The 17022-nt window shown below is 40.6% G+C and overlaps 1 protein-coding gene across 3 annotated transcripts in view; it reads right to left on the reverse strand.

Annotated features, from left to right (window-relative positions):
• Positions 1–17022, reverse strand: part of PCSK5 (proprotein convertase subtilisin/kexin type 5) — a 508063-nt gene that overhangs the window by 312357 nt on the left and 178684 nt on the right. For all 3 annotated transcript variants that reach the window (XM_040356083.1, XM_040356101.1, XM_040356092.1), the window contains exons 6-7: positions 4223–4311; positions 2694–2866 (exon numbers count right to left, since the gene is read on the reverse strand). In XM_040356083.1, the coding sequence (XP_040212017.1) occupies positions 2694–2866; positions 4223–4311 (262 nt within the window). The remainder of the gene's footprint in view (positions 1–2693; positions 2867–4222; positions 4312–17022) is intronic.

Genomic DNA, 17022 nt, shown 5'->3' on the forward strand with positions numbered 1-17022 from the left:
GTTGTCAGATAGCTTGCCCCACCCACCGGCCTAGCTATCAGACAACACTGCTCAACGAAGATGGGTTTCTAAGGCCTCGTACACACGACCGAGTAAATCAACAGAATCCATCAAGAAACTTGGTGGGAGAGCTATTTTTGCCGAGGAAAACGGTCGTGTGTACATTTTTCATCGAGGAAACTGTCGAGGAAGTTCTCTTTTTCCTCGACGGGAGTCTTAACTTCCTCGTCGTGCTGGTTTTCAACGAGAAACTCGAGCGTGTGTATGCTAAGAAACCCGCGATTGCTCAGAATAAAGTATGAGACGGGAGTAAAAGTAGCATTTGTAATGGAGAGAACACATTTTTCAAGCTGTAACAGACTGAAAAGTGCAAATCATTTCTTACCAAACTTTTTCTTAACAGGCAAACACATGTGATTAGCAAAAGCAGCCCCAAGAGTTGTGAAAGTGGAATCGAACTTCCCCTGCCGTTGTATTTGTTGTACGTCACCGCGTTTGAGAACAAGGAGATTTTGTCTTGACCGTGTGTACGCAAAGCAAGCCTAACAAGGAACTCGTTGAGGAAAACGATGTGTCTCGCCCGACGAGTTACTCGGTCGTGTGTACGAGGCCTAAGTTACAGCTCAGGAGAAGAATGGGTGGGACAAGTAGTGCACATAGAGCCTGCATTTTCCTGCCCCCTTTTTCTAAACTGCCAAACAAAATATTGCTCTGCTATGAAGTGCCATGTCTCATCTCTCCTGTTTTGTTTACAAGAAGTCTGGAGCTGAAGCCTGCTATTCAGGGGAATGAAGAAAGTGAAAGCTGTCAACTTGTGCTGTGAGTGATTACATCTGTTGAAAAGGACTTTCATTGATAAAAACCCAAAATAGCAGTCCCAACAGTGCACAGCAGTGATGTCAATCAGTGTCCAGCAGTGATGACAACTAGTGCCCATCAGTGATGCCAGTGAGTGCTGCCTTTCAATGCCTGCTCATCAGTGTCGTCCATCAGTGCCGCCTATTAGTGCCACCTATCAGTGTGACATATTAGTGCCTGCTCATCAGTGTCGCCTCACCAGTACCCATCAGTGCAGCCTTAATGAGTGCACATTAGTGAAGGAGAAAAATTACTTATTTATAAAATGTTATAAAAGAAACTAAAAAAAAAACTTGTCTTTTTTCCTTTTTTTTGTGCAAAAATGTAAAAACTCAATGGTGAGCTGTGTCAAAAAAATTATAAAAATGTTGTTTAAGTACAGCGTTGCATGAGCACACAATTGTCATTTAAAGCAGGAAGGGGGTGAAAGTGCCCAGCATTGAAGTGGTTTATGCACTCAAACATAACATACTACCCAATTTATTTGTAAAATGTAAAAGATAAGGTTGCAACAAGTAAATAGATACTCAACATAATAAGCATTAACCGCTTGCTGCCTGACCACAGTACATTTACTGCAGACACGCAGCAACTACATGCTGCACCTCCTGGGACCTGCGGCGGCATGATCCCGTGACACAGTGGATTCACCAGACACAGCAAATCGCGGGTCTCAGTACCTGGCCACTGGGAGCGGCCGTAGTATCATGTGATCACTTTGAGCAATCATAGTGATCATCACTGTTATAAGTAATAACAGTGTTGGGGAAAAAGCTGAACTACTCTGTTTAGAGTATGCAAAAAAAGTAAAAAAAAAAAAAATACAAATTATAAAAAATATTTTTTTGTACTTATTGTCACCAGCCAGTATGCCTGATCACTGCCACGCCAGTCATATGACGTACTGTACTGGAGAATTCCTTAATTTTCCAAAAAATTGTGACAAACAAAAATTACAACTTCAAAAAACTTGTCATGCCTATTACTAAATATCTTGGGCTGCCTATTTTCCTAAAAGGGGTAATTAGAGGGTATATGTACTGTCCTGGCATTTTAGGGTCTCAAGAAATGGGATAGGCAGCCAATACATCATTATTGATCAATTTTAAAATATATATACTATAGTTTGTAGACTCTATAACTTTCACACAGACTAAATAATATACACTGATTTGGGTTATTTTTTTATCAAAGAACTGTAGCAGAATACATCTTGGCCTTAATTTATGAAAAACGATTATTTGTTTGCAAAATGTTATAACAGAAACTAAGAAAAACCTTGTTTATTAAATTTTTTCATATAATTAGTTTTATTGCTATCACATAGAGGGTCAATCGCCCTCTATGTGATAGCACACTGTAATGATAAGTTCTCTTTACTGAAACATCAGCTCTTCTCTGCCTTCCCTTGAAACGAATGTAGCACAGATCATGTTTCTTCACCAGTCACAGCAGGCAGAGAGTGACAGCCAAAATTGTAAGTGACGTAATACACGTCACTGATGTGTTCTTTCACCAGAGGGGAGATCAACAAACAGAAGTGGAAGGGTCAGGGGGTGGTCATCAGTACCTTCAGTGGGCCATTGGAAGCAACCAAGCTCCTCTATAAATGTAAACACTGCAATAGAAACCATGACCTTGTTTAAAATCCCGGTCTACATTATCATCATGGCCACAATATAGGCCAGTGACATTTTCTACTTCCATATAACTGTAAATAGACAGTAAGATGATTTTCAATTTCAGCTATTTATCCATACAGAGATCAAAAGCCAAATATTTTTTAGACAACACCTAAAACATAGCCTTAGAGTCCTACCTCTATGCACACTTACTGTTCTGATGCCATTCTCAAAGGCATCCCTGGCAAGAGCAGCTGGTCCATCCACTGTCTTTCCATCATCATCTGGACCCCAGCTTGCACTGTAGATATGCACATGTTGTGGGTTTAGACTGAGAGATTTAGCTTCTACCATGTCTGTTACATCACCATCCAACATGCGTACACCTACAGGAAGACAATTATATAATATATATATTTATATATAAAGTGGATAAAATATTGAAAACAGAATAATATACTGCCACTGCACAATAGTTAACCGCTTGCTACCATAACTCATCATACTCCAATACTAAAGTAAATTATGCAACCAACTCTAAAAACACTAAGAGCCCATTCACATTGCAGCCATGGCCGCGTTAGCATTGTTTTAGTGGCGCTTTTCGACCACTAGCGTGTAGCACCGCTGCTGAAGCGATTTGCAGGAGCTTCGGCAGCGGTGCCCATTAATTTCAATAGGCAGGAGTGGTGGAGGAGCAGTGGTATACACTGCTTCTCCACTGCCCCAAAAATGCTGTTTGCAGGACTTTTTTTTAACGTCCTGCCAGTGCAGCACCCCAGTGTGAAAGCACTCGGCTTTCACACTGGGACTGCAGATGAAGCATTTTTTAGGTGCTATACAGGCACTATTCTTAGCGCAAAAGCACCTAAAAACTGCCTCCAGTGTAAAGGGGGTCTAAAACTATACAACCCCCAATTCCAAAACAGTTGGGATGCTGTGCAAAATCTACATAAAAACAGAATGCAATGATTTGCAAATCTCATAAACCCATATTTTATTCACAATAAAAAATAGAAAACATATGAAATGTTTAAACTGAGAAAATTTAACATTTTAAGAAAAAAATAAAGTCATTTTGAAACTGATGGAATCAACACATCTAATTAGGTTAATTGTCAACAGGTCAGTAACATGACTGGGTATAAAAAGAGCCTCTTAGAGAGTTCGTAATCCAAAGTACTCGCATATCAAAGAGTTTCCCCATTGAAGTCAATGGAAACAAAAATAATATTTTTTTTAAATACAGTGCTCGTATTGCAAAACGCTAACCGCGTTCCAAGTTTCCACTGTAGTAACATTGTAAAATAGCTACATAATAAACACAAAAACAGGTCAAATATAATTTTAAAATTGGTAGCTAAAGAAAGGTATATAGGCAGATAACAACAGGATAAAATGAAGCCTCGTACACACGACCGAGGAACTCGACAGGCGAAACACATAGTTTTCCTCGTCGAGTTCCTTGTTAGGCTGTTGAGAAACTCGACAAGCCAATTTTCTCCATTCCCATCGAGGAAATACAGAACATGCTCTCTTTTTGGCTCGTCGAGTTTCTTGACAGTTTCCTCGACGAAAATGTACACACGACCGGTTTCTTCGGCAAAAAAATATCTCCCAGCAAGTTTCTTGCTGGTTTTTGCCGAGTATGAGGCCTTAGTTTTGGGTTTTTCATATGTTTATGTCTAATTTACATTTTATGAAAAACAAGAAAAAAAGTGATTAACACTGAAGATACATACCACCAATTCTGGCATTAAATGCAATTCCTACTGTACAATGCGAGTTGTTTGCAGTAGCTGCTACTTCTCCTGCACAGCGGGTTCCATGTCTGCAAAGGTAAAGAATATCTTTATTTACAAAGAAAATAAACAAATCATACTATACATTATGCAGCACCCTTTTCAATAACGATGCATAGGGAAAGCACTCAGACCCATCTGAAACTTCCCACGTGACATTTAAGTAAAAAAAAAAATAATAATAAAAAACACAGGATATTTCTTGAAAGTCTCAAACATTAATAGCACATTATAGTGGCTGTGAAACCGATGGAGAGGTCAAAACTATAGGCAAAACAAAATCCATTTTGGTATTTAAGAGATATCACTGCAAAAATAAATTACTTCTGAGCTTTACGTTTCATCAGTGTTTAACTCTGCATAAGCCATGACATTTTGATTAGACTGTTGTAGTTAAATGTCACACAGGTTCTCAGTGATGTCTGAAAACTGAGCTGCAAATTGATACCAGATACCAGAAGCTTCAGTGAGGATACTGTTATGCGTTTTTCTTTTTTTGGGCTAAATCCCTTTTCAGGGAGATTATCAAACAAATGAGTGGGGTTAATTTTACTAAAAGTGCAAAATCTGGTGCAGCTCTACATAGAAACCAATCATCTTCCAGTTTTTTTGTCAAAGCTTAATTGAACAAGCTGAAACCCCCAAGGTTCTGTTCTTGGACCTCTCTAAAGCCTCGTACACACAACCAAGGAACTCGACGGGCGAAACACATCGTTTTTCTCGTCAAGTTCCTTGTTAGGCTGTCGAGGAACTGGACAAGGCAAGTTTCTCCATTCCCGTCGAGGAAAAAGAAGACATGCTCTCTTTTTGGCTCGACAGGATCCTCGACAGTTTCCTCGTCGAAAAATGTACACACGACCAGTTTCCTCGGCAACAAAAAAAATCCCAGCAAGTTTCTTGCTGGTTTTTTCCGAGAAACTCGGTTGTGTGTACGAGGTCTTATTCTCAATCTACGCTGCCTCCCTGGGTCAGCTAATAGTCTCTCCCATGGCTTCCAATACCATTTCTATGCTGATGACACCCAAATCTATCTCTTTATCCCTCAACTAACAGACATCTTAAACTGGATGTCGCACCACTTCCTCAAACTAAAACTACCCAAAACCCAGCTCAAAATATTTCCTCAACCACGTACCCCCTTCTCCTGACTTGGCAGCGCAACTATTAAAGGGGTTGTAAAGGTTTGTTTTTTATTTTCTAAATTGGTTCCTTTAAGCTAGTGAATTGTTGGTTCACTTACCTTTTCCTTCAATTTCCCTTCTAAATGTTTTTTTTCTTTGAATTTCTCACTTTGTTTCTCCTCAGTAATCTTGCCCCCATCATTTGAGCCATTCTGGCTGGGGGTTAGTCAGCCAGAACAGCTTACTGAGGAGGAACAGGAAGTGAGAAATTCAGACAAAGAAAACAAAGAAAAAAAACATTTATAAGGGAAAAGGAAGGAAAAGGTAAGTGAACCAACAATGCACTAGCTTAAAGGAACCTATTTAGAAAATAAAAAACAAACCTTTACAACCCCTTTAACATGTCCCCGCATGACAAGATACTAGGTGTAATCCTGGACACCGAACTATCTTTGCAACCCCACATATTGCAATCCAATAAATGTCCAAAGCTTGTCGCCTCAATCTCTGAAACATCTTCCTAATCCCTTCCTGGTCATTTGTCTCCTCAAATACTGCAACTCCCTCCTCATTGGCTTACCTTTACATAGGCTATCTCCCCTTAGGTCCTTTATGAATGCTGCTGCCAGACTCATCCACCTTACCAGCTTCTGCTACCCCATTATGCCGATCCCTCCACTGGCTTCCGCTTGCCCAACTAATTAAATTCAAAATACTAACAACAACTTACAAAGCCATCCACAACTCATATACAAGGAGATTTCCAAGCTCAAACTTACTAACCAGCCAGCGACCAACCGAGCTGACATGTCTAACAATATGCGTTAAGAACAGGGGTTCTGTTCTTAATGCATATTGTTAGACAGGTCAATTTGGTTGGTTGCTGGCTGGTTGGTAAGTTTGAGCTTAAAAATCTCCTTGTATTTGTTTGACATAAGCTCCTTGCTGCAATAGACCAGTTATAGGTGGAGGCACTGGCCATTTGTACATCACTAACCTAGTCTCAAAATACCAACCTAATTGTTCTCTTCATTCCTTCCAAGACCTTCTGCTCTCTAGCTCCCTTGTCATCTCCTCCCACGCTTGCCTCCAGGACTTCTTCCAAGCCTCTCCCATCCTCTGGAACTCCCTACCCCAATCTGTCTTACTCATACTCTGTCCACTTTTAGACGACCCCTGAAAACTCTTCACTTCAGAGAGGTCTACCCTGCGCCCACCTAAGAACTGTGTTTTCACTTTCTCCATCAGCTCATCACCCACAGTTATGAACTTTTGTATCTCTTGACCTTCACTCTTAAATTGCAAGTTCAAATGAGCAGGACCCTCTGATTCCTACTGTATTAAATTGTATTTTAATTGTACTGTATGCCCGTATGTTTTAAAGTGCTGCATAAATTGTTTACGCTATATAAATCCTGTATAATAATAATATTGAGTCTAATTTATTCTGTACTGTCGAAAGAAAGATTAAAACACCTCACATAAACTTACCTGAGTGAGGTTTGGCTGTTGCAATGACCATTCTCCCCCATTTCTGTACCACGCATGCTCTCTATGAAACTGTCAACCTCTTTTTTCAATCAACTGCACTCAGCTTTCATATTATTTCTATAGGACCACAGGGTGACTAGACTTAAGAATTCTTTACTAAATTTACCAGTCATGTGGAGGAATCAACCTTCTAAATGTCAAATTATACCATAGGGCAACAGATCTGGCTAGATAAATAGATTGGTTACGTCACTCCACTCTTAAAACTATAGGTGTCTTTGAAACCTGAACAGCCCCAATTAACACTTCAGGGCCTTTTCATGATTATCAAGCCCTCTTCATATTCCCTAAAAAATCATCCTGCCATATGTGTAGTAATCAAAATGGCACCACAGGATTTTGCTACAACAACCATCTCACCCTTTCCTTCATCCCCATTCTGAGAGACCCTGAAATCTCACCTGGATCTGAAAATCCCAAACTGACAGCTCTGCAGAAATAGGCAAATTATAAAGTTAACAACTCTCTAACCACTCAGAAATGGCTCAACAGGAGCATATGAACCTTTTACCCAATTAGATTGAGCAAGGGGGCATGTTTAGTGCCCACAGCATGGGATTGTGGCTATCCCAGGTTTACAGTTAAGGACAATAGGGTTAATAGGAATTTGTGGTATGTGAGGTATTTGGGCGGGAAGTTCATGCTCCTGGAGCTGGGGGCACAGGTGTCTTTGGGCGGGAACATCAGAGGGATGCATGACTCATCCTAGCTTACCAGAGGGTATAAAAACCCCCTCCCTCAGAGGCAGTCAGGCACTTTACCTGAGAACTGAAGAGCTCCGGTCCAAGATGAGCCTGTTGGAGTCTGAAGCGATGCGGTCGTTGGTGCGGAGGATGCTGGAGAGAGCGGAGAATGAAGGCGGAGAAGAGTGGCTGGAAAAATGCCTGTCGGGCATAGGTGAACCAGCAGCGGTGGAGCAGAGCGAAGACGTCCGGGAGGTGTATGCTGACGGCCTGGAAGAAGGTGAAGTATCATCACCGCGCGGGCCGCCCCCCCTCGATGTGCTCTCTCTTCCTTCCCGCAGGTCTCAACGGAACCGTCCGCCGGAGCGTCCGGTAACTTCAGCAGCAGCTAGCGTGACGCCGGGATTCCGCTTGGAGGAGGAGGTCGGGAGTGACGTCAGAGCCGGCGAAACTGCACGGAAAGCAACGAGGAAGCGCAAGAATGTTTCTCCGTCCCCAGGGCGGGGGAGAGGAGGAAGGAACAAACCACAAACATCCCCACCTAGGGGAAAGAATGTGTCCTTATCTTCACAGGTTGGAAGGAGCACAGCGGGACCAGCAGCTTCGCATGTCTCCAGGCTGGATCAGCTGGGTGCGGCGAGAGCAGACGAAAGACAGGACGGGAGGTCTAGTCAGACGGCAGCTACTGCAAGTACTCCTGCGCCCCCTGCTGGTGAGTCATCAGAATGCAGTTTAATTTCTAAACTATTGCAAAAGATTGACAAGTTAACTGACTCCTTGAAGCCAGGGGCAATGAATGCTAATTCAGCTGCAAGTGTTTGGAGTGATTTGAACACAAACACTTGCGAAGTTAGAGAAAATTTGAAAAGTAATATTCCTGATAACTGTTTTAAAGAAGTCTTACCATGTGAGATCTCGCCGTTAGGATTTCATCTGTCCTTAAATGTGAAAGAGAAAATTTGGAACAATGACTTCATTGATTTGATGTCATTGCTCCCTAATAATAAAGATTTTTCTTCAAGAAGTGATAAAAAACTTGAGGAGGATGAGAGACGGCGTGTCGCACCTAGATCTTTTTACAACTGGTTACAAGCCTTTTGTATTTTTTCGGCAGTGTTGGGAGAAAAATTTCCCGAAAAATGTAGCGGTCTCTTCCAGGATTTAGAGCACATATTAGAAGCGTATAGGAATTTCGGCGGATTTGGCTGGTATAATTACGATGAGTCGTTTCGCCAGAAGCTGGCGGTCTATAAGAATCTACGATGGGGTATGAAAGACGTGGGGTTGTGGCTAAATCTCATACTGCCACAAAAACCAGTCTTTACAAAAAATCAACCGAACGTTACCCAGACGAATTCGTCCGCTATGTACAAGAAAGGAATATGCTATGCCTTTAACGAGTCGCAATGCCGCTGGGCGGCATCGTGCAGGTATAGGCACGAATGTTCTTTTTGTTTCGGCCCACATCCGGTCGTGAAGTGTTTTAAAAGAAATTTTCAACAAAAAGACGGTCCCAAAGGTGCGAACCCCAGTGAAGCTGGAAAAAATGTTTCCATGGCTTCTGCTCTACCCCGACAAGGAGAGAGCGGAAGTTTTAATTAAAGGCTTCTCCTCGGGTTTCACTTTACCAAAATTTGGGGGATCAGGTTGCAAGGCAGTGAGCAATCTAAAATCGGTATGGCAAAATGAGCAAGTTGTGAGGGAAAAATTGTGGAAGGAAATTTCGGCCGGGCGTATCGCTGGCCCGTTTAATTCCCCTCCGTTTAAGGATTTTCGGGTATCTCCTTTAGGCCTCATTCCTAAGAAGGAACCTAACTCCTTTCGATTAATCCACCACCTATCCTACCCTAAAGGAAAGTCGTTAAACGACGAAATCGACCCGTCTTCGGCTTCAGTGTCTTACGCAACCTTTGACGACGCGGTAAGGATTATAAAGAGATTTGGGTTGGGCGCTTTATTAGCAAAAACCGATATTCAATCAGCATTTAGGTTGCTGCCTATCGCGCCTGAAGCTTTTTGCTCCCTTGGTTTTTGTTTTGAGGGAAAATATTTTTATGATATGTGCCTTCCAATGGGTTGCTCACTGTCTTGCCATTATTTTGAGTTATTTGCATCTTTTTTACAATGGGTAATTATTCGTGAATCAGGTAGTGAAGGAATCACCCACTACCTGGATGATTTCCTGTTCATAGGACCTCCGGACTCCCCTATCTGTGGTTTAGTACTAAATCTTTTCTTAGTGATTGCGGAATACTTCGGTATTCCGATCGCAAAGGAAAAAACCCTTTTGCCAGTAACAAGGTTAGTTTTTCTGGGTATAAGCATCGACACTGAGTTATTTCAATTTCAACTTCCTTTGGAAAAAATAGTGCACTTGCAGCAGACGATCTGTTGTCTGTTGCGTAAGAGAAAGGTGATTTTAAAGGAGCTACAGTCTTTTCTCGGTCATTTAGCCTTCGCATCTAGGGTCATGCCTGTGGGCAGAATTTTTTCGAGGAGATTGGCGTTGGCGTCGGCAGGTTTAAAATCACCTTTCTCCCACATACGCCTTACCACTGAATTGAAAGATGACCTACTAGTGTGGTCCCAATTTTTGGAGGATTATAATGGCCGTACAATGTTTCAAGAGGAATTCATTTTTGCAGCGGACATGCATTTGTTCACAGATGCCGCTGGATCAATTGGTTTCGCGGCAATCTGGAAAACGCATTGGTGCTATGGGTCTTGGCCCCCCTTTTGGGTGCAGTGTAGAGCGACAAGGAACATTGTTTTGTTGGAGCTCTTCCCTATAGTTGTGGCATTTGAACTGTGGGGAAGTAGTTTCGCCAACAAAAGAATTTTAATACACTCTGATAATAAAGGAGTTCTATTTGCCATAAATTGTTTATCATCAAAATCTGAGCAAGTAATAAAACTTTTACGGTATTTTGTCCTGTTGTGTTTAAGATATAATATTTGGGTGAAGGTAAAACATGTGCCGGGTAAAGAGAATTTAGTGGCCGATGCGTTATCTCGTTCCCAGATCTCCAGGTTCAGACTGCTTTTTCCAGAAGCGGATGCGGTAGGTTTCGTTTGTCCAAGCCACTTGTGGGAATTGATTTAACGCCAGTCTTAGAATCAATTAAACAGTCGGTGCTTCCTAGGACATGGACGGAGTACTCTATGGCATGGAAGAAATGGCTATTGTTTAATGATAGTTTGGGCTGTTCAGGTTTGTTGCCCTCGGAGAACACAGTGTTAGCTTTCTTGAGCTCTCTGATGAAGGGAGGTTTTTCCTTTAACCATATCAATAAAACGATGGTGGGTATTTCTTTCTTTTTCAAAATGAATGGTTTACCAGTGTGTAACAGCTTTTTCTCAGTACGTCAAGCTTTGAAGGGTTACAGAAGGTTGAATTTTAAGCCGGATTCACGCAGACCAATCTCCGTCGAGATTTTGAAAAAGATTTGCGCTGCCACGGTTTTTATATGTTCTTCGGAATATGAGGCGTTATTATTCCGGACAGCTTTTATTTTAATTTTCTTTGCGGCGTTGCGAATGTCCGAGTTAGTCCCTGCAAATAAGCAGGGCGTAACAGGCCTTAAGCAAGGGGAGGTTTTCATAGACGGAGATAAAGTGCGTATCTTTATCTGCAAATCTAAGACTGACGTGCTGGGAAGAGGTCATTGGCTCTCGCTGAATGCCTGTGGTGATGCTAATATTTGCCCGTTATTAATAGTTGAAAAATACTTGAGTTCAAGGCCTCAGTGTGCGGGTAGTCTCTCTCACTTGAAATTTTCCTCGCACTCTTTCAGAATTGGCGCCGCAACTGAGGCAGCCAGAATGGGCCTTGACAATGGTGTTATAAAGAGTCTGGGAAGGTGGGAATCCGATAGGTTTAATTTGTATGTTCGCCCTAACCTATCTGTTTAATTTTTAGGTCTCAATAGAATTGTCTGGATATTTGGACATTCGTTTGTGCACTGGGCACATAGAAGGGCATGTTTGAGATGTTATTCTGCCAATTTATCTTTTCCTCCTGAAGTTTGTCAGATTTGGTGGAAAGGTATTCGGGGATTACAGTGGAAAAATTTGTTGGTACAAATTTTCAAGTTGGTGGAAAGTTGGCCCTCCCCAGATGTAATAATTATACATGGGGGTGGCAATGATGTGGGGAAACAGTCCACGTTAGAGTTGCTACTGTTGTTTAAAAATGATTTCCATTTATTGCAAAAACATTTTCCCAAGGCGAGATTGATCTTTTCAGAGATAGTCCCTAGGTTGATTTGGTTGTCTGCCGGGAAACAAAGAAATTTGGAGAAAATAAGGAGAAGGATTAATCACGCCATGGAAAAATTTATGCCGAAGCTGGGAGGTTTTTCTTTTAGGCATACGGAATTGGAAGGCGGTTTTCCAGGCTTATATAGACAAGACGGTATCCACTTGTCGGATGTAGGCCTGGATATTTTTAATTTTAAGATCCAAACCATGATTGAGAAGGCCGCGGTTTTGGGGTAGCCTTGTTTTGTTCGTTAAACAAAACAGGCTAGGTGGGGACTTTTTGTTTAATATCTTTATTTATGGTACTCGCTCGAGTCCTAAGACTGAGTGAGATTTGAAATATTTGAAAATAATTTAAGTTTTAATTATTTATTTATTTATTGATGGAAGTTAATAAAGATAAGTTTTAATTTTATATATTTGATGTTTGTAGAATATTTACACCAATAAAGGTGCCGCGGCCAATTTTATCACCATCCTTGATGGTCTTGGTTTGGAGTAATTTATTATTATTAGTATTTATTTAGATTAAGTGTTGGTATAGCCTACATTCCCATGAGCAAGGGGGCATGTTTAGTGCCCACAGCATGGGATTGTGGCTATCCCAGGTTTACAGTTAAGGACAATAGGGTTAATAGGAATTTGTGGTATGTGAGGTATTTGGGCGGGAAGTTCATGCTCCTGGAGCTGGGGGCACAGGTGTCTTTGGGCGGGAACATCAGAGGGATGCATGACTCATCCTAGCTTACCAGAGGGTATACAAACCCCCTCCCTCAGAGGCAGTCAGGCACTTTACCTGAGAACTGAAGAGCTCCCCCATCCCTCCCACCCTGTCGCAGCACCTTTTATGTGGTCTGTCACCCTTGGATCAAGGGGGGACTTTTTGTTTAATATCTTTATTTATGGTACTCGCTCGAGTCCTAAGACTGAGTGAGATTTGAAATATTTGAAAATAATTTAAGTTTTAATTATTTATTTATTTATTGATGGAAGTTAATAAAGATAAGTTTTAATTTTATATATTTGATGTTTGTAGAATATTTACACCAATAAAGGTGCCGCGGCCAATTTTATCACCATCCTTGATGGTCTTGGTTTGGAGTAATTTATTATTATTAGTATTTATTTAGATTAAGTGTTGGTATAGCCTACATTCCCATGCACTACAACTCCAAAATTACTCTGCGCACCTTGCAAGGAAGGTACCCATTCATGACATATAAATCCATCTGTAATGCTCAAAAAACACACATACGATGGTGAAACACATGCTGCTTCAAAAAGATGGCGTGGCAGTATATATTAGCAATGCAGATCCCCTTTGTGCAATCAAGTGCTTAATCATACAGTGGTATCTGGACATTCAATCCCCCTTTTTAATACATTATTACTCCTGGCAAGTAACCAAATTTCAGCTGTAAATTGTCAAGACATCCCAATTTCTATTAATAAAAATACAGATAGTAACATTCTACTAAATTCATTTAGGTCCCATGCACACTAGGCTCTTCTGAATGCCTTTCTCTTGACAGGAGAAAGGCAGCATCAAAACACAGCTAAAGCCATGCTTTTCAAATGCATTTAAGCGCATTTGGAAGCGTTGAGGCATGTCAAGCGTTTTGACGTTCATCTATTTCACTGGCCAGAATATTAATTAATCCTGCACATTGAAATTAATGATTGCTCAAGCACTAAATGTGCCAAGCATTTAGGCGCAGCAAGGTTTTTTTCTCTGACAAAATGTTCTTCTCCTGAATGCAATTTTGGTGTGTTCAGATTTCTGCCCCTAAATGACCCTGCCTCTAAACGCCCGTAAATGCCTATGTGTGCACGAATACATAGGCTAACATAGAGGTGCTTTTAGGGGCAAAAAAAAAACTCAAATACTCAAACACCTGTAAAACAGGCATTTGACAGCTGCAGTGAGCATGAGGCTTTTAATCAATAAAGTCATATTTGACGGAACACTGTATAAAATAGACCAAGTATTAGAGATTACTTTCATACTAATGTACAAAACATCCCATCATGAATCAAACCATGTCCTGTTATGCGTCATAAAAATGCAATACACCTCCCTCTTGCATAATCTAATTAAGACATCTCATCCTTTTTAAAATAACTACATCTTTTATATTTCCTGAATTGTGAGATATGTTATTCTTCTGTCACGACACTCATTAAAGTGTCTAGCTACATTAGTAAAATTAATCATTGAAATTCTACTCTATGATTAAGTAGTTGTGTTTGAAAAAAAGGGATCTTCAATCAAGGTATATCTGTCATACCAAGTGTTTAACCACTTAAAGGGGTTGTAAAGTTTCATTTTTTATTATCTAAATAGGTTCCTTTAAGCTAGTAAATTCTCAAGGGGGGCTGTACTGCGCTAAAGTGAAAACTTTCGAAAAAATAGTTTTAGTGAAAATAAAGCTGCGACACCTGCAAACATGCGATATTCATGTGTTAAGCTAGTGCATTGTTGGTTCACTTACCGTTTCCTTCAAATTCCCTTCTAAATGTTTTTTTTCTTTGGCTGAATTTCTCACTTCCTGTTTCTCCTCAGTAATCTTGCCCCCATCATCTGAACCGTTCTGGCTGGGGGTTAGTTAGCATGCTTGTCCCCTCCCTTGGGACTACATCCCTGCGGGGAGACGCTGTGAACATGTCAATGGTCACTGTTCCTGACCACAGGGAACAGTAGATCAGTGACATGTCACTAGGCAGAACAGGGGAACGCCTTGTTTACAAAGGCATCCACCTGTTCTGCCTTTGCTGAGCGTAATCGCGGGCTGCCCGGGAACATGGAGTTCCTGGAAAAAAACTAGCGCACTCGCGCGGCACGCGGCGGGCGCACGCCTCAGGTGAAGCGTGCACCCACTGGGCGGCAAATTTAAAGGGACGTACAGGTACGGCCATTTGCCTGCCCTTGCCATTATGTAGACGTATATGTGCATGAATGTGCAAAGACGACATATGTGTATATTGGTGTGGCATCATCCTACAGAAAATGTGTGCATTTATCAGTGAGGAGCTGGATAGGCACCTATTAATTAAGTGGACAAGGGGGACTGATCTGGAGCATTACTGTCTTGGAGCTTGAAACACACTTTATTACTAGTATACAAGCTTATAACTTCACCCTCACCAGAGCACAATATATATAAAAAATGGGAAACCGCAATGATGACAAAATGAAATCCTGATCAAATCAAAATAATTATTTTACTTGCTCACAAATTTTCCATAGCCAACAAATTCCAAGAGCATCAATACAAAGTACTCACACACTGGAACAGAGTCTGACCCCCCCCCCCTTGTAAATGTAATAAACACATTCTGGGAATATACATGTACAGTATCTGTCCATTCTGCTATACAATGAAAAAAGCAATCTGTTGCACTACCTTCTATGCCAACTCAGCATCCTAACTCTTACACCTCAACCATCTCAAAATATAATACAGTATATTTATAACTAGACACCTATTAAACATAGCTAGGGCATGCATACCAGCCTTATGGAAACAAACAATTTCCCCATCTGCAACACGTTGGTTCTCCAGTATTCAAAAAATGTAGCAAATTGAGGATTTATCTACCATCCTAAAAACACAAAGGAAAAGTTCAGAGCCACCTAGTTCTCTAGGACAAACCATGCCAGGCTACCATGACTTCAAGCTTCAAATCTCCACTCACTTAAGCGCTACTATATAGCTGCTTCCTTGTTTTACAGGTAGAATCTAGTTTAGGTTCTACCCATTGGCAACATATCATTAAAATGTGGTTGCTAATATTCCCACACATTCCTGGAATGAGCTTAAAGTAGCTCCTGCAGCAACAGCGAGTTGGAGACTGGAATCATCATAGATCAGTGTACAAATTTGCCAGCACATCGCAGATCGTATAACCTCCAAAGCTTTCGGTGAAAAATGATCACATTAATATCAATGCACTTTTTCTTAAAAAAATAAAATAAAAACTCTGACTTAAGCTTTAAAGAAATGCAGTGTGGGTGTGTTTTTATTGCCGATTTTCTGCTGTCAGGTGGGAAAGCGTTTACAATATGAGGCTGTAAGGTGGCCTGGTTTATTACAGATCGTCCTGAATAAAAAACAAGAGCCCTAAAAAGGTTTATCCTTCGTATGTATTTCAAGTAGTGCATTTTTGATTTCCTTTTTTAATTAAAATTTTTCTATTCGCTTCTGAAAATTGAAAACACAAAGGCATTTATTTGATTGAGTGTACATGAACTAAGATCAGTTTTGGTCATTAACATGTAAGGTTTTATACAACAAATACTATTCTCATCAATTGTGATCTATTCTGTATTCATTATATATCTAAATGCAGTACCCAGTATACTACTAGAGAATGTAGATGGTGCATTTCTCAATCAATAAATATCTCTAAATCATCGACCATAAGCGGCAGACAACAATGTCTATATAATCTGTTATGTCTTGTAAACAGAGATCCAAATGGACCGAACACCACAAACTCACACAGAGGTTCAAAACACCCAACGCCAGGTCCCATATTTCTACAATGATAGTTTCTCTTTAAGTGTATCATTCTAACAAACCTGGTTGATGAACCTGATTTATAGAAATTGCTGAAAACAGATTCCATTTCTCATTTGCCCTTCAGCAGTTTAGAAAATAGAACCTTAAATTTGTTTAGTTGCTATGAGCAAGAAGTCCACTTTTCTTTCTGCCAGTTTTCATACATCAGCCAAGATTTGCAGATATGTGTAGATGACAACTGCTCTCTTAAGGCTTTTTAGATAAACAATCATGTCACAATGTTCTTCTATTTACTGAATAGTTTCCTACAGCATTATTTAGAGGAAGGTTCAACAAAATATTGATAGCTGCATTATTATTTATTGGAAACTTAAATTAAATCGGTCACTAAAGAAACTCCAAAATTTAAGCAAAATTCCACATTTTACTTACTTTTACATTTTACAGTTGTCTCCAGAAAAGACTGTAAAAGGAAATCTCTTGGTGGAAGCACAGGACCTGGTAACAACTGTCAAATGTAGCATTTCTTCTAACGTTGGGGAGATGCCTTCTCATGTGCCCCCAGGACAATATGTATAGGAGAAATCTTCCCAAGAAGGACA

This window comes from Rana temporaria, chromosome 1 (genome assembly GCF_905171775.1).
Source record: "Rana temporaria chromosome 1, aRanTem1.1, whole genome shotgun sequence".
Lineage (NCBI taxonomy): Eukaryota > Metazoa > Chordata > Amphibia > Anura > Ranidae > Rana > Rana temporaria.